General features: G+C 42.8%; 1 protein-coding gene across 5 annotated transcripts in view; it reads left to right on the forward strand.

Moving 5' to 3' along the window:
* Positions 1 to 17,568, forward strand: part of sema6cb (semaphorin 6Cb) — a 191,574-nt gene extending 174,006 nt beyond the window's left edge. For all 5 annotated transcript variants that reach the window (XM_042489201.2, XM_088084711.1, XM_088084712.1 and 2 more), the window contains one exon: positions 11,699 to 17,568. In XM_042489201.2, the coding sequence (XP_042345135.2) occupies positions 11,699 to 13,035 (1,337 nt within the window). In that variant the 3' untranslated portion in view covers positions 13,036 to 17,568. The remainder of the gene's footprint in view (positions 1 to 11,698) is intronic.
* The last annotated feature ends 1,472 nt before the right edge of the window (positions 17,569 to 19,040 follow it).

A 19,040-nucleotide genomic window follows, 5' to 3' on the forward strand; every position in this document is an offset into this window, starting at 1 on the left:
ACATGCATCGTTTCCATCCACCCATCCAATTTTCTCTCCTTTTTAAGTTTTTTTTTTTGGTTAGTTAAAAACATGATAATTTTTTATATCTTTTCATATATTTATTTAAGAAAATGGGCTGGGAAGTTTGGCGTTTTTTTTCTTATTTTTGATTTTGCTGATTTTTTTTTCCATAAAACTTTTGGGCAATATTTATAGAAAGCAAATTTGTGTTAGTTAGTTTTTTTCTTTTTTTCTTAAATTTTTGGAAGGCATGTTTTCATTAAAAATCACCAAAATTACACAATTTATAATAGCCAAAAAGTGTTGAAAACTATTGTTAGATTGTTTTATTTCTAACAGTTCTTGAACACATTATGTAGGATGCTGAAATTATGACATAAGAGAGTTTGAATCTTAAATGTTTGAAAAAATGCCAGGCAGGAGGGACAACAAAAAAAAAGGATCCTTGAAAAGTTTTGAAAAAAAATCCTGGAAACTGCAAGAGCAGAGCAGCCTTCATTTTGCACGGCTGTGGATATTTGTAGCATTTGTCGCGCTAATTCATCACATTTCTGCAAATCATTGTCATGGTGAAATCTTGATCATCATTATTATTGAATATTAGAAGGATCAGTGATTTATTCATAGTTCTCATGTGAAAACTAACTTTACAAAATGCTCCACGTCATAAAATTTAATGATCATTAACAGGGAGATATATGTAAAAAAATAAATACTGAAATGTATCATTCTTAAATTATTTAAGAATAACTTAATAAATGTGCCTTTAGCATTTTACAGAAAAAAAAACAATTGTTGAAGTTGGCAAACAGCCTTAAAACATAGTTTTCTATTTCCTAACTTATATTTAATCTCCTTATCGTATATTCCTGCAGCCGTCTCAGCTAAAACTGTGTGCACGCTGCTCTGAAGAAAGCGTGAGGTGTTCACGTGTTCACTTTCCTCCTTCATAGATACCCGCTTATTTTTAGAAAAGTGTGGTCTTTGTGCACACACATCGTTTACGTGTCGGTCCCCTGGTGATGCCAGAATGCAGCGCCGCACTTTTTATCTGCTCATAAAACTAATAAACCGCTGTGGTCCGGATTATCTGATAGACTTTCTATCTGTCTGACATTTACAGACGAAATGGATGTTCTCATAGAGACGTTTGCAGGAAGAGGAACTTTTAGATGTTGGGAAACTTTCCTGAGCTGTCGCGTCTGTCTGAGCTGTCAAACACCACAAAGGAAGCAGGTGGTTTAATTTCATTATTGTGCCAAATTTTATAAAGTCGGTGTGAACCTGCGCGCCATGAATGAATCACTGATCCTTCTGATGTTTAAAAAATAATGATGATTAAGGTTATATGATGGTTGACAGAAATATGATGAATTAGAGGTATGAATGCTACAAATATCCACAGCCGTGCGTAACGACGGCCGCTCTGCTGGAGAACCTCGACGATGAAAAACAGTCGCTGAAACTGCACATTCTTGACTGTATTTCTCACAGACGAGTCTGTCACATATCGATATGCAAGCAAAAAAAAAACAGCCCAAGTGTTCATATTTTCTGTAAAAGAAAAAAAACACCAAAAACTTAAAAAGGTAAACTGTCAGTGTGGAAATGAGGCTCGTGCATGTGTGCCCGGCGCCGCAGTGATCGAGATTATTAAAGCAGAATCAGGTGTACACGTCCTCCTCCTCCTCTTCTTCAGACTTTTTTCGACACACATAAATGTCACTATAGCGAGGGCTCCCTTCATATTTGTTTACATTTTTCTTTCACCGCAAAAGCGGCGTAGATGGATGACGCGCTTATTGATGTTGATGGTCGTATGTTGTACACACTTATAAGTTGCAAAAAACTCACAGTCTGCAGGAGGCTTTAGCCTGATGGCTAGCTGGCGAGCTCACGTATGGCGAGCTGACTCTGTGTTTTGAAGTAAAGGCGAGACGATGGGATTTTGTTTGGAAACACGTGTCGTGTTTTTTGACTTGTGTCCAGGTGTCTTTATTGGGCCACCACCTGTTTCTCTTTGTGCTCTGGCTCAGCTCTGGTTCAGCTCTGGCTCAGCTCTGGTTCAGCTCTGGTTCAGCACTGGCTCAGCTCTGGCCCCGCTCTGGCCCCGCTCTGGCCCCGCTCTGGCTCAGCTCTGGCCCCGCTCTGGCTCAGCTCTGGCTCAGCTCTGGTTCAGCTCTGGTTCAGCTCTGGCTCAGCTCTGGCTCAGCTCTGGCTCAGCTCTGGCTCAGCTCTGGTTCAGCTCTGGCCCCGCTCTGGCCCCGCTCTGGCTCAGCTCTGGCTCAGCTCTGGCTCAGCTCTGGTTCAGCTCTGGTTCAGCTCTGGCCCCGCTCTGGCCCCGCTCTGGCTCAGCTCTGGCTCAGCTCTGGCTCAGCTCTGGCTCAGCTCTGGCTCAGCTCTGGCTCAGCTCTGGTTCAGCTCTGGCTCAGCTCTGGCTCAGCTCTGGTTCAGCTTTGGCTCAGCTCTGGCTCAGCTCTGGTTCAGCTCTGGTTCAGCTCTGGTTCAGCTCTGGTTCAGCTTTGGCTCAGCTCTGGCTCAGCTCTGGTTCAGCTCTGGCTCAGCTCTGGTTCAGCTCTGGCTCAGCTCTGGTTCAGCTCTGGCCCTGCTTTGTGCCACAGCTGCAGAGCCTCTGCAGGAGGACGGGGACAGATATGTGTGGACATATGGATAGGAAGTGAGAGAGACCGGAGACCCTCTTGGATCTGTGATGCTGTTAGTTCCTGTCCTTCGTTATCAGCCGGCGGCTGCTCTGATTGAGGCGGCGGCGTCACAGTCTGAGGCTGAAATAGATTGTTGCTGTTTCTATTACATCCTGCCCCCCCTCCCCTCTGCAGATCAGGCCCCTGCTGGTTATTTATTTCTTTTGGGATTTTCTCATTTGAGCCGAGCAGCTCATCACTGCAGCCGCAGAGTCTGTCTGCGTCAGTGGAAGCTGAGGATTTATGGACTTCTGACACGGTGTCTGTGCGGAGGACAAAGACCGTCTCCCGCTGAATCACAACGACTAGATCTTCTTCCTGAACCTGCAGGGGGATGCTCTCGTCTTCAGGAGGACATGAACCCGAAATGTTCCTCTCGTCTGCAGCTGTTGTTTCTTTAAATGACGTTCGGTTCACCTGCTGCCGTGGTTCTGGTGGTAGTTCTGGTTCTGTAGCTCTCCAATGTGCACTGAGGACTTTCAGAAGCTTGTTATATTAATCAGAATGAGCGTGAACTGTCTGCTTAAAAATGTAAGAACTAATGAGACTGCCGGCCATAAAGATGGAGATGTGATTAAATATTGAGGAGCTGGTTGGAGTTTTAGAGGTCGGATCATTTACGGGCAGACTGAACGCTGAGTAAAAACAGTTACCGTGATGTGAACCACAACATTGTGTTAGGCAGGCTCACTAGTTTGGAAGGCACATTTTCCTTAAAAGTTTTGGTAATTTCTTTCCTCCTTTTATAATTTTTTGGTGAGTTTTATAGAAAATGTGGAAAATTAAGATGATTTTTCCTTTTTTTTTGGTGGCAAATTTTAAAGAAACCCTAAAAGTATTGAGGGTTTTTTTTCCCAGTTTTTGGTGATTTTTGTGAAAATTTTGGGACATTTTTTTTTTTAAATTATTTTTTTTTTCTTAAATTTTTAAAGGCATGTTTTCTTTCTTTCCAAAACAACAAAATAATACTTTTTATCACAGCCAGAAAATGTAAAAACTTAAATTATTGGATTTTTACATGGAACACATTTTACATTTACAGTTAACTCATCATGTAGGATGCTGACTGTATGTCGTCAAAAAAACATAATGATGTTTAATCAGACGCACCTGTCAGGTGGACGGTCAATCACACAGATTTTAAAGGAGAAATATATTTACTGAAAGAATAAAAATACTCAGATCTTAAACTTCAACCTTTAAAAAACAGAAGCCGAAACAAAAACGTTGAGTTTAAATGTTATGTTCAGTTTATATACTGTAATAATAAAATGTCAGCACTGAAATTTTAAGTCAAAAATTTATAAAACTTTATTATTATTTTATTTTATTTTTATTATTACTATTATTTGTATTTATTTTATTACACACTTTTTTCAGGTCCTTGTTTGTTTTGTTTTTACTTTTTTTCTAGCTTGTTTTTGCTAATTTTCAGGTAATTTCTTTGGGTTTTTTTGTTTGTTTTTTGCTAAATTTTTCTTAAGTTGCTCACTGCATTCTTTCCATATTTTAAAAAGAAATTAATCAAATTTGCTCAGGTTTCAAAAGGCATTACACACACACACACACACACACACACACTCTGTAGGCACTCGGCTCGGTATCGGATGGAGCGCATCACAGCGATGGACGGGGCCCACAGTGATCACATCCCTCCACACAGTGACCCCTGACCCTGTCCTCTGTCCCACTGACCTCTGACCTGCCTGTGTGTTCTGCTCTGTCTTCAGTTGGACTAACCCTTTAGCTGTCCCTGCCTCCTTGGTTGAATCCTCTCACTGACCCCTCTGTGATCGGCCTCTCCGGCTCTGACGGCTGAAAATGTCTGCAGGTGTCTGAGCTGACCTGTGGTCAGTTTCTCCGTCTCTTAAAGCAGCAGTTCACCCCAAAGACAGCAGAGACGCCAGCTGTGAGACAAATGTTAGACAGTGTCCCACCTGTCCACTGAGCTGCTGTTTTTTGGTGATGAAGCTGGATCTTTGGTGTGGACTGTCTCTTTAAGCCGGTAAAGTCCGATCCTTCCGGTGCCTCCTTCACGCCTCTGACGTGTCCGTCGTCACGGCAGCAGCGGGAAGTTCGCACTGGAACCATTTTGCTTCACCGCCGTCCGAATGACAAAATCAGCTCCTCTCTTTACGTTTCTGATGCACCTGCATGTAAACACACACACACACACACACACACACACACACACACACACACACACACACACGGGACATGAGTCCATGCATGCGCTCGGCCTGGTTTATCACTTGGAATAAGTTCATCAGATGACGCTTTGAAGGGTCACATCACCCAAATTACTGTTTATTTATTTTGGGATGAATGTTTGCTTCAGTCCTGACACGCTGAAGGTGAACTGGACTTTGTCTGTGCTGCTCAAAGTGGCGACAAATTCAACTCTTTTCATTGACGTGTTTCGTCGGGACCATTAGCAGTACATTTACATGATGTTAGAAAAAATTATATTTATATTTATGTATATATATATAAAATAAAATATGTGAGGTGGAAAATATTAGGAAATTATATGGCATGTTTCATACAGTATAGATATAAAAACAAATAATATTATGTGAATATATATGATTATAAACTGAAAGACTAGATAACGAAAACAGAAATATCACAAAATAGAATATATATATATATATATATATATATATATATATATATATATATATATATATATATATTTTAAAAACATGTAACATAGCTTTTTATATTCATTTTCCTCCCTTCGCTCACTCTCTCCCGTCATGTCAGCCAGTTCACTGAAATCATGTTTGGAAAAAGTCATGGAAAAGTTTTAAAAGTTTGTCTGAGAAAATGTGCAGGAACTCTGGAGTCCGGAGAGACGCTGCTCTTTAGTTTTCGGAGGTAATTCTTTGTGCTGCAGTCAGAACAAACAACAGTTCGCCTCCGTGTGTGCTGGAAGAAGTGAAAATATATTTTTTTCATTTGAATGAACCGTCTCTTCAGCCAGCCACCGTGTGTTTGAGTGTTTGAAACAAATATAAAAACTTTCCTTCAGAGTGCAAATACACTGTTAAAAAACATTTTGTATTAATTTTAAGTTTGGTTCAAAAATTAGTGTCTGGGCTGCCTTAAACTTTTATGGTGACTGAATTTGAAAATACAAGTTGAGGTAATTTTGAAATATTTAAAAAAAACTCATTTTAATTTATTTGTACTTAAATCCCGGGATGCACAATAATCAGACTTTTTTTTACCACTTATCCCTCGTTTAACAGATTACCAATGTGGATATATCCGCTTTTATCCTCACCTAATTTTAGCGATTATTAAGTCTCGCTTATAGTGAAATATACATCATATTCTGCATACTTTTATTGTGACAGCCCACCAGCAGATGTAAACGTAATAATAATAATTATAATTCATTGTGCAAAATAAGAAAAATACTTCAAGTTAGGGTTAATGTTTTGTACATGTTCATTTTGTCAATTAAAAATGTTATTATTGGCAGAAATCAGCATGTTGGCTAATATTTCATTTTAAAGCCGATATCTGCCGATGACAAACCGATATTATCGTGCATCCACACTTAACAAATGACTTAAGCTGCGTTCAATTTATTTCAGTTGTGCAGCCGTCTCTGCCCAAAACTGTCATTTTTACTAAAGACAATTACTAAACATAACAAATGGAAGATGAACTTGAGAAAAAAGTGGATGTATCTTTCGGTTATTGGCTAAATGAATCGTTATCTGTTGACATATAATTTATGTGTTAATAATCCATCATCATGCAAACCCATGTTTAAGTACAGCTGGATTAAAATCGAGTTTATTTTAATCAAAAGTTTTTGTTTGGAATCATTAACCTCAAACTGTCTTCTCACATTCAGTCAACTTAAAATGTTAAGGCAGCCTACATACGAACTTTTATGGGCGAAAACAAATATTTTCTTTGTCAGTGATCTTTCCGCGATTCACCGAGACAGGATGCTGTGCCATTCGCCTGTATTCATTCAGAGTGTGTGTGCGCACGAATACACACCTGTCTGTGCATCACACGCCGCTCGTTAGCGCGGCTTTGAATTGGATCTGTTACATTACGGCACATCGGCTCAGCTCGTGTGCAGACGTTAAACTGCTGAGCACTGAGCTGGAATATTATGCAAATTCCTAATAACAAGTGATTGAATTCACTCAGTCACACACATGCGCTCTGTGTGTGTGTCTGTGTGTGTGTCTGTGTGTGTGTGTGTGTGTGTGTGTGTGTGTGTGTGTCTGTGTGTGTGTGTGTGTGTTGTGGGGCGGTGCACAGACCTCAGGTATTAAAGCTGTCAGATGACTGAAGCTCACTGCAGCAGCAGAAAGCCAAAAAGAGAGCGAGCGGGGCAGAAACAGCAAAATAATTCATTTGTTCCAATCTTCAACCTGCGGGGGTCCACCAGGAGTTAAACTGTTATTTTTAGTGTAGAAGAAATAAATCTGCAGCATTAGAGGAGGGGTGGTGGGGGGTAACACTCGCCTGTGAAGCCCGGGGCCATTTAGTCTGGTTGGCTTCTCGTTGGGATGGAGTGGCCATTAAGGGAACAATTACATGCACTTGTAAGCTTGCAGAAGCAGAAACTAATTAGGGATATTTTGGAACGTCTTCACTCGACACGCAGAAATAGAACACAAGTTGTTCTGCAGGTTACAAAGTGTTTAATCGCACCCTTGAGAAAAGCCTGATACAATAGAAAAAGTTGGGAGCAAAAGAAGAAGTAGTTCCTCTGTCTTTTTAAAATCGTTTCCTGTCTGACCTTGAAAGAACAAACGGAGCCGTCTCTTCCTCCCAGTGTTTCGCATTCCAGTTTGTTTTTTGTGTCGAGTTTGATGCTTTAATGACCTGCGAGAGATGCAGACGAATTTATGAATTCATTCACAATCGAGTGTGAAACCTCAGTGTGTTCAGATCACTGAAACTGGTGTCACGGAGGAGCTGAAGATGCTGTGCCGTTTAAGACGTATTTCACCGATATATAGAAGGCAGTGATTTAAAACCAGGCTGCCTCTGCAGCAGAAAGATGCAAATACTTTTAAAATTGGTGCTATATGACCAGAGAAAACTGAGAAAAAGGCTTCCTGCAGATCCTTAAAATGTCCTAAAATCATCTTAAAATAAGGCCTAGGATTTAAAATGACTAAAATAAAAAAATGTTTAGACATGTAAAATAGTTAGTTTTTTTTCTGGCATTACGTGTGAAAATAAGTGTCAGCATTTAATTTTTGTTGAATAATTTTTTAACAAAAACAAACAGTCACCAAGGAAACAAGCCAGCAACAGCCAGATATTTCCCTCTGTTGTTGGTAAACCAAATATATAGTTTTATGATAATAGAATACATTTATTGTCTTCCATTTGTTTTTCTTAAAAAGGGTTTTTGTTTTGTTTTTTGTTTTTTCAAAACTCGACGTAGATAATTTAACTTTACACGATACAAAACAAACATTTGGGTAAAATTGTCCTTTTTCAGTTTTTGTTATTGTGAATTTGGTGTTAAATTTCATTCAGACTTAAAAAGTCTTAAATCTAACTTGTCTCAAGCTGTAGGAGTCCTTCTTCTAGAAGAATAAGAGAAAATTTTAGAAAATGTTGCTGCATGAGGCCCAGTGTTTTGATGCAAAGCTGGCTGAAGATTGGTGGAATATCCCTTTAATGAAGTGGATTTATTTTCTCGCTCACAGCTGAGAGTCGTCTCTTCATCACCTGCAGCAAACAGCAGCCGGGCCTCCCTACTTTATTCCCCTCATGGAAAAAAAACATCTCCAATTAGTAAGACGACGCTGAGTAGGCCTGCCTGTTTACATAACCCACCGCGCCGGCTATTTTTAACTCCGTGGATGCAATCACAGAGCGCGTCTCTTCCTACGGCGCCGTGGAGGAGCGCCAGGGTTGTTCTCCGACCGAATCACAGCTGCCGCAGAGCACCAGGCTTCAAACCCAGCAGAGTGACGGTCTGTCACTCACCACATCGAGTCTGTCTCTCCTTCAGCTCCGCTCTCCTCCTCTGCTCCTCTTGGATCCTCTCTTCATTTTCATCTCTTCATCTTCCTCTTCTTCTTCCTCTTCTTCTTCTTCCTCCCCTGACTGTCACCGTCCCTCTCTTCACGCGGCCCATCTGTCTCCTACCTTTTGGCAGACTCGCTGTCTCTATATTAAGCCTTGGCTGAGCGGACACCGTGTTGAGTTGACACAGAAATATAAAGTGATGATGTTCGAGAGGAACGCAGACTCTGTAACCATCAAAGGGAAGTCGTGAAATGGGCGTTAAGTGGCATTAAAGGGATATTTCACCGATTTCCAACCGGCTCTGTATCAAACCAGTGTGTGTAGTATGTGTGGATAAACTGTGGTAAACTTTCCTCCATCTATGTAGCGCTTAGATATCCCTCCTCACCCACGGCGAAACTCCACCAAATTACGTGGAGGCTGTATCTCTGCAGTTTGTATTGTCTGCCGACACGTACTCAAAGAGTTTACAGTAAAACTAATCAGTGCTGATCAAATATAAATCAAGATTCTGTTATTGCACTGCTTTTTTTATTGCCTAAAATGTTTTTAGGAACATGTTTCAATGCGTCTTTTTGCCAAAATGGTAATAGTTGTAGGTCAGGCATGTCAAACCGGTCCACAGGGGGGCCGGTGTGGCTGCAGGTTTTTGTGCCAACCAACCAAGAGCACACAGTTTGACCAATCAACTGTCTGAAGACGGAGATCAGTTGATTAAATGAGTCAAGTCTGGTGTGCTGCTACTTGGTTGGAAACAAAACCTGCAGCCACACCGGCCCCCCTGTGGACCAGTTTGACATGCCTGTTGTAGGTGATAAAGAGACGACTTGTCCTCAGCATGCGAGAGATCAAATAAGTCCACTTTATTAAAGAGATACTTCACCGATTTTCAACCAGCTCTGCATCAAACCAATGTGTGCAGGATGTGAAGATGAACTGTGGTAAACTTTCCTCCATCGATCCAGTGTCTAGATATGTGCTATTTGGCACTTTGTTTTTTTACTATTTATATTGTGCTTTTGCTGCTTATCTTGTACACCTGGCTGCTGCAGCAATGCAATTTTCCCGGTAGTTTTAGGTTTTCTATCTCTTGAGCACGTCACCCTTTTCTCCGTTTTCTCTGGTCACGGTGCACCAACTTCAGTATTTCATGTATTTGCGTCTCTCTCCTGCCGAGGCGGCCTAGCTTTATATGAGGACCTAATTTTTATATCGGTGAAATACTTATTTAATTATTGCCTTTACTTGAGCTGCAGACTTCACCCATAAACACGTAAAAACATATATATTTCAAAGCTCGGCCTTTAGTTTCCAGTCGCTGGTGTTTGGAGTTGGCCAGCACCTCGTGTGCACACCTCGCCGCTGCCAGGCTCGCTGTGATTCACAGGGTATTCATTTCAGTGTGACCGGTGGCACCATATGTCCCACAGACCCGCTGATTGAGTCATCCGGTCCGCTCATGAAACGTGTTGTGACAGGGCGTTCACAGGATCTGGGTCTGTTTTACCTCAGCTGCGCGTTTCACCCCCCGCCGCCGCTGCACTTGACTCATAACATCAATCAGGAGGAAGTCCTCAACAGGCCGCAGGCAGGAAGTGGGGGGGGGGTCATGGTCCAGAGGGAGTGATAGTGACTCACAGGTACCAGGACAGCAGGCACAGTGATCAGTCAGAGCCTCGACCCTCGACCCGGGACGAGCTGATTGGCGTCTGGCGTAATGAGACCGAAAAAAGATGAAAAGCAGCGTATTAACGGGCTCGCTGCGGCATCACGTCTGATCGCCTCTCCCGCTGGGATTGCAATTATGATTTATGACTTTTTAATGTGGTCATGAGTCGAGGCAATCATCAGAATAAATGGCTGAAAATGGAGCTTTTTTAATTGGAAGCTCTATTCACGGCTTTATTTCCAGAAAGATTACAGCAAATGTCTCAGGGAGAGCGGAGACGAAGCTGCGCTCCGAAGTGAACAAAGTGAAACATGACGGGAGATAAAACGCCTCTGCAGAGCACCTGCTCGCAGTCCGAGTTTCACTGTAACTTCATGACCTCAATAACAAACTGCAGGAGACATCAGATCCGTCGTGACGAGAGATCAGACTTGTTAACATCCTGTCAGACGACGACAGGAGGCCGGTGACCCGTCTTATCGTGATTCTCACGCTGTCAGCAGCCTTCAGAGGCTCAGCAGAATGAGTTCAGACAAACAGCTCTCTCCGATCACATCCAGTTAGAGAAAAACCTTTTTAACACCCGTTAACTTTAAAGGTCCAGTGTTCAGGATTTCGGGGGATATATCGGCAAAAAAATGGAATATAATGAGTCTGTTTTCTTTAGTGTGGAATCACCTGAAAATAAGAACCGTTGTGTTTTTGTAACCTCAGAAGGTGCCGTTTATGTCTACAGAGAGCGTCTGTGGAGATCGCCATGTTGCACCGCCATGTTTCTGCAGTAGCCCTGAACAGAGAAAGCAAACGCTCGCTCTGGATGCAGACGTTCGCATTTTCACGGCGTACAGAAGCCAACTGCACTGAGCAGCTCCAGAGTTACAATCTTTGTAATGTGAAGTTGCTTCATTCTGTGTTTCTAGCAGTTTAAAATCACTGGATTTGATTGTTTTGGAGAATTTGTTGATAATTCGACTTCCGGTGAAAACCAGAACATCGTAGCAGATAAACTTCACTTTGTGTTCGACTAGCAACTTTTCACAATAAAAAAACAAAAAAAGTATCTCGAACTGAGCCGAACCGCCCTGCCGGTGAAAAAAAAGCGTGATTTCAGTGTGACGGGGGGCTGCTGGCCTCTGTCAGTCTGAGGAGGAGCTCAGAGCTGAGTTCAGACACTCCCACAGTGAAGCTCCTGTAAACACAACCTGTCTGTCCCAGCTGCTACTTGACCCATATTAGCTCCTCAAAACCTGACTCCGAAAAACTCAAGTTTTCTTTCTCTGTCGTTTCTGTGTTTAAGGTGTGAGGCGGCCGCCAGACCTGGACAAGACCAATCACAGCGTCCACTACACCCTCCTGATCGCCTGTGTGCTGGTGGCCTTCGTCCTCGGCGCCTTCCTCTCTGGCTTCCTGGTCTCCTGCTACTGTAACCACGTGGGCCACAAGACCAAGAAACTGGCGAAAGACCCCGAGGCTCCGATCCCTCACGCGCTGTCGCTCCGCAGCCTGGCCAAGCTCAACGGGCTCCTGGACAGCCAGAGCAAGGACGACAAGCTGGAGGTGTCCTCTCCAAAGATCTACAACTCCTTCTTCGCCAACAGCAAGGAGCATCACCCGCCGAGGAGAAACGGCCATCACGCCATGACGATGGGAGACCTGGTCCACCCCCACCACCACCACCACCACCTCCACCACTCCTCCGAGCTGTCCGGTCTGCCCACGCCGGACTCCACCCCCGAGCTGCCCATCAAGAGCATGAAGGCCTTCAAGAACCAGTGGGAGAAGAACCAGAACTGCAACAACGCCAAGGAGCCAAAGTCCCACAACACGAGCTCCAGGCCCAGCTCCGCCCTGCTGCACCAGCAGGTCTTCCCTTACTCCCACGGCCTCGCCAACGGGCAGCCGCTGGTCGGAGGTCACCTCCACCCAGAGGAACGTAAAATCCACAATGTTGAGCGCGTTCTGTCTCAGCAGCCGTACGCGGGTTACTCTCAGAAGGTGATGGAGGTCACCTCGCTGGATGAGCTCCTGAAGCACATCCACGAGGCCAGCAGCGCCAAGAACTCCCAGTTAATGAGCCCGTCGGGTCTGATGGCCTGCGGCGGCGGAGGTCAGCTGGCATTCGCCAACCGCATCCAACCTCAGATTCCTGAGACAGAATCAGCCCCGTACTACAGCTCGTCCACGTTACCTCGAGACAGCCTCACCCGACGCATGGACGTCCCTCCAGACATCCCCCCGCACCACCAGTCCACCCTGGAGAGGAGGCACTCCTCCCAGAGGCACTCGCTGATCGCCGCCGCCACTAAGATGCCCAACGGAGGCGGAGGCGGAGGAGGAGGCGGAGGGATGATTCCTCGCCAGCACAGCTTCAGCCAACGAAACGGCGGCCCCCACCAGCCGCCGCCCCTCCTGGCCCGGATGAACTCGACGGGCAGCGCCTGCGAGGTTCACTACCCTCTCATCCCTAACGGGTACCTGACTCGCCAGCACAGCTACAACGGAGAGCAACCGGAGGTCCAACACAGGGGCGCCATCGTCCGCCGGGCCTCCTCTCTCAAACCTGACGTCCCTCCCAAGCCCCTCTTCATCCCCGCCACGTCCCCCGTCAACCAGCCGGGGAAGTTCAACTACTGAGGACGTCCTCTGGTGGACTGCAGAGGGACGCTCCCTCAGTGAGTCCCCTTAGAAGAACTTCCTTTGAAGAGACGCCGCGGCGTCGAGGTCGCAGACCTTCAGCGGAGAACCAGTCGAGTGGCAGCAGGTGTCACTGTGGACGAGAGCCTCAACCAAACTCGTTTGTTCCCTCCTCTTTTTGTCCAACGGATATCTTTGTACCATATTGGTATTGCTCAGCTCCGTGCTTCTGATAGAACCGCTGACTCAGGTGACGTGACGCCACCTCCTTTCCGTTCGGTTGCCGGCGTCCTCGGTGTGGATTTACAGAGCAACGCGTTGATGTTGGAAGAACTCTTCAAACGCGTCGGCCATCGTGAAGACTTTCTGCGATGCTTAGATTCATGCTTTTGCTTCAAACCTTTTCTGATGTAGTGTTGGTAACCAGTCCCCGCCCCCCTCCTCGAATGTGTTTATATTATGCATGTGTGTGTATATATATGTGTGTTTATATCCACACCGTATATGTATACATATACAGATGCAGTATATGTAACCTGTGGTGAAAAGATTCCCCTGGAAGTAGTTCTGTCTTTGCCTTACTATACTCGACCATCTCTGGGCACATCAAACGACGCCCCGCCCCCTCAGAGAGACCTCAGTGACATCACACCATTACATCATCGTCAGGCGGCTAAAAACACCGAACCAAAAGTGTTTCAAATTGACCAGAGAAAGGAAATACTTCAACAAAGCAGCTATCCTCGTCTCTTCTCTCTTTAGTTTCTCCCGTCCCAGCGGACGTCAGGTCACAGGAGACGCCGTCGACTCCCATCAAGTTCCTCCAGAATGTCTCGATCAGATTGGTGCTGCACACACTCGAACTCGTGACTCGAACGTTCGCTCGATAAACTGAAAGAGTCAGAAAACGCCGTCTGATGGTGAGAGAATGAAACACAGAGCGGACTGCAGTTATTCTAGTTATTAACTTTGTTGGTTGTAAATAAAGGAATAATTACTAGCCAAATTTTAACTGTATGTGTAAATGTGTGCCTTATTTAATGATAGTGTGTGACAGCGGGGGGGTCAGATGGCCACTATGCTACAGTATATTGTGTCAGTGTGTGTCAGACTGTAACTGTTGTTCATCTGAAGAGTTTCATTCCAGAACCAGAAATCTGTCACTTTTATTATTATTATTGTCATTATTATATTTTGCAGAAAAATGTCCGCACAACACTGTCTAACTATATGTAAAATAATGATTTTATTTTTGTTTTCTGTACAGAAATGTCGCAATAAAGTCATTATTATTACATGTTAGACACTGGTCGGGTTTCCATTAACCCTCAAATTGCGCAAATTGAACTTGCAAATATAAAATACGCCTAATGGAAACGTCAGTTTAAAAGAAATACTCCCATTTAGTGCAAAAAAAAAAAGTTTTTACGCTTGCATGAGGTAGTGTTACAGGCGATTTGAAAAAGTCACATTTGGCAAAACTGCAGTGTTTTGAATCTGCAGTTCCTCTGTGAAATCAAAAACTATCAGCTCCCCGAAATCCCTCGTACGTGGAAGCAGCGAGCTCACCTTTCCATCATGGCTCCATAACACGCCTACGTGGCCTTGGATTGGAAATAATGACGGCTGGTGCGGTGGCTGCAAGAGAAATAACGCTGCAAATGTTTTGAACATCCATCGCCATGGTTACTGGGATGTTATCACCAGAGGAGAAGCTGCAGAACATCACTCAGTTGTGTTTTATCCCCATTCCTAAAATATTGCATCAGTTTTGCGCAAATCTGTGATGGAAACCCGCCGAGTCTGCGGAGGTTTTTCTACGTGTTGTGCTCTGCTCGTCCCTCTCCGATGCACCTGTTTGGAAACAAATGCGTGAAATATTCTTTTGTTAAAGAGTGATATTTTACAAGTTTTCATCTGTTTACTTTGAGAAATACGAAACAGCAGATATATGTGTACTGTTGGGTGGGGTCGGAGTTTTGGAATGAAACTCTTCGTTTCTGCTCTTTGTTTTGTTTTGTTTTTTTTATCCCAGGTGTGTGTGTGTGTGTGTGTGTGTGTGTGTGTGTGTGTGTGTGTGTGTGTGTGTGTGTGTGTGTGTGTGTGTGAGATAGAGAGAGACACAGAGTCTGCAGAGGATTTAACGCAGAGACTGCCGACATTCAGGTTGGACTGTCTCCGTTTTCTGTCTCTTTCCGCTGAGTGTCACTGTCCCTCCTGGTGCCCGTCGTCACTTTTAGCTTCACTTTGGGTTTCTGCTCACAGTTCCTCCTCACTTCTCTCCTACAGACCTGTAATCATCATAAAAGACTCGTGGATGAAACCTGACGCTTCATGTTCAGGAATATTCTTTTAGTTCTGGTTGAGAAAAATAACATGTTTCATTATATCGGTAAAACATCGGACAGTAGCTTCGCGATGCAGGTATGAATCTGGACTTCTATGATGGTTACAGCTGTAGATTTTGACTCACCTGTGTCACCAGCTGGGGTGTAAATCACCAGTTTCATCACAATATGATAAATCCATTTTCCAGACAACAATGCTATATTGGCCGATATCACAAAGTCTGCTACGATACCGATTTGATTCGATTCAGACGCCTGCGATCAATATGAGACGTTTACAGGAGAAGCTGCCGCCTTTTCTTTTTGTTTTTGGCCATAAAAGATAAAAATGTCACATAAATTATAGTAACAGTGTTCAGACAAGGTGCTTAAGGTGCTTGAACCTTAACCCTTTGAAACCGGAGCAAGCTTAGCTTGTTTTCTTTCAAAAACACGGCAAGAAGAAATGACCCAAAAAATGAGCAAGAAATTAGTAAAGAAAAAGTACAAGAAAATGACATGAAAATGAGTGAAAAATGAATAAATAAAATAACAAACTTTTTTTTTTTAAAAAAAGAAAAGGAAATACCATGGAAAAAGTACTTTAAAATTACAATAATTCTGTAACAACATTGCAAAAACATGGAAACAAAAAAAAACACCACAAAGACTGGAAAAGAGGCATAGAGCAACTTGGAAAGAAATGTCTCACAAACTTCAAGATATATTTAGTTTTGGGGGTTTTTTTAAGCTGGGAGAGAATGTCCATTCTAGTATCTTCACAATTTTAATGATGTATTTTAAATTGTGTTGCAGAAAAATAATGATTATTATTATTATTATTATTATTATTATAGAAAAAAACTATATTTTTGAATATTATATTTACATAATTAAAATTATCTTACAAAAATATTAAGCACTTTTTTCAAGTCGTTTCCCTGTTTGTTTGTTTTTTCCTTCTTTTTTTTTCGTTTGTACTAATTTTTAGGTCTTTTTTATTTGCTTTTTTCTGTTATTGCTCATTGCCTCTTTCCCCTGTTTTTTTGTTTTGTTTTGTTTTACAGAAATCAAACCAGTTTTCCCAGGTTTCAAAGGGTTAACAGTCTGCATGTATTTATACTTTTTCGTACTCACGGCTGGTTAAAGTTACTGCGCCTCCTGACTGATCAGCACGGTTGAGTATCAGTTTGTGTGCACGTGTTTCGGTCTAACGTTGAAACGAGCAGCTCATGTTGCTTTTAGAGAGAAGTTAGCAGAGTGAGACGTCCGTCCAGGCAGGTACGTAGTTAATTTTGAAATCCAAGATATTTTCATAGTGTTGATTTATTCTCGAGTAAATAACTTTCTCCTCATCGTCTTTCTCTCGTCTGCTCGCCGTTATCTGCCCGTCGCTGTTTGAGGGTGACCTAACATTTCAAAATAAAGGCCTAAAGACGACGATATGGCTCGATGTTTTAACTTTATATCGATGATGATGGATTATCCATCAGTGTATCGATATATAGATCCAGATCGATGGATCGGTCCACAGATCGAGTCAGCAGGTGTCCTCAGCGGTGCAGGAAGCAGAGAAACAGGAGGATTTAGAAAATGTGTGCAAACATGGAGAATGAACTCTCTGTGGTGGTTTTCCGTGTCGCTCGGCCTCAGAAACGACGGCGGCGAAAAAGCCTCTCACTGTTCAGCGGAGTCACTTCGGTCGACTGGAGCCGTGATCAATTCAGTGAAAGCAGCACTGTTCTGTTTACTGTATGTGAGAGTGCAGATTTATTGATTGAAATTTCCCAGAGCTCATCTGACCCAATCTAAAGTTTGCTCCTCGTACTCCGACTGCAGTAAATGAGGGAACATACGGCCGAGCGTAACGTCTGGTGATTTGGATATTAACGGGCAGCGGAGCGTTAAATAGCTTTCAAACAACAAACACAAAACATCCCGTTTGATTTAAGGTGGTGAGCGTGATGTTTGATTTAAGGTGGTGAGCGTGATGTTTGATGAGAGGAAGTGTGGCAGCTACAGTGTGTGTGTGTGTGTGTGTGTGTGTGTGTGTGTGTGTGTGTGTGTGTGTGTGTGTGTGTGTGTGTCTCTGATCTGGTGTAAATACGTTGTGTCTGGGCCGCCTCTCATTCAGTCACTATCATGTTGAGTTTTTACTCTGATCTCACTGTATGTCTCTTATATTAGGAATAAAATGGAAACATGATGCCACAGTGTCACTGGTGAATGTGTTAAATCACTGCAGGTGATGCACCAACACACAACCGCTGCACAATCTACACCTGTCTGCATGTACACCTGTCCGCACCTGTCTGTGCACATACCAGTTAGGCTTCTGTATGTAATATTTCATACCTTCTTTAAATTTCATGGGTGTACGGTACATGACTGTAAAAGTTTGAGGCACTAATCCTCCCCCCAATTTACTCTGATCTTTTTAAGACCAGAGACGTGAAATGCCAACATATATTCTGACTTTAGGATGCTATAAGGAACATTAAAAAAAAAAAGTCATGCCTTCAGTCCCACAGGCCCATGAGTTTGGAAGGTATGTATTCTTTAAAAATCAGCAGTAAAATAAATACTACATACAGTCATTTAAACTTGTTGGCCCCTCTGCTAAATTCAAATTTGTTGTACACTTTCAATAGAAATTGCCAAGAAATTAAAATAGAAGAAGAAAATTGCAAACAATTTCTAAAGAAATCACACTTTCGTGCATTTTTTCTTTAAAAATCAGCGCTAAAATAAATACAGTCATGCGGTCATTCAAAGTTTTAGGCCTCTCCCCTGAATCCAAACTTTTTCTATGTTTTTAAAAAAAATCGTCCAAAAATATAAACGGAGGTTAAAAAAAAAAAACTGCCAAGAGAAAACATGCCTATATGCATTTTTTTTTCTTTTTTTAAAAAAGGCGATAAAATAAATACAAAATACAACCATTTAAAGTTGTAGACCCCTCCCCTAAATCCAAACTTTTCCCATTTTCAATAGAAATCACCAAAAATTAAAAGAGAAGATAAGATTGTTAACAATTTATAAAGAACATATCAGCAATAAAATAAATACAAAATACAACCATTCAAAGTTGTAGGCCCCTCTTATAAATCTGAAAACACGTAGAAATAATTCGACGTTCCTCATGGGAAGACATAAAGCGAGAGAAAATGAACAAATAAACGTCACATAATAAACACACGTTACATCGTCAGCTACAGAAAATTAAATCAAACTGACGTTATGTTTCGTGAATTTGATTTGATTTGTTTAACACATTTGCATGATTTTTCCCTGTTTTTACTAGTTTAGTGACTTCTTCAGGCCTGGAATGTGTGATTGTGAGTTTTCCAGGATTTCCAGGACTATGGGAACCCTCCGTCTGATGTCTTCCTGTAAATGCATCAGTGCTGAGGAGTAAAACGATGTTTTCCTCTGAAAGTCTCCCGTGAAGAGACGGCGATGGGTGGAGACGTTGACCTTTCAGCTGAAGCCGTTCTCCTAATGAGGTGGTATCGATCCGTTTATACAATTATCCTCCTGCAGTCTATTAGATAATCATCTCTCTGTGTGTGTGTGTGTGTGTGTGTGTGTGTGTGTGTGTGTGTGTGTGTGTGTGTGTGTGTGTGTGTGTGTGTGTGTGTGTGTGTGTGTGTGTGTGTGTGTGTGTGTGTCAGGAGG

Source organism: Plectropomus leopardus, chromosome 11 (assembly GCF_026936395.1).
Source record: "Plectropomus leopardus strain MGB_pleo_1.0 chromosome 11, ASM2693639v1, whole genome shotgun sequence".
Lineage (NCBI taxonomy): Eukaryota > Metazoa > Chordata > Actinopteri > Perciformes > Serranidae > Plectropomus > Plectropomus leopardus.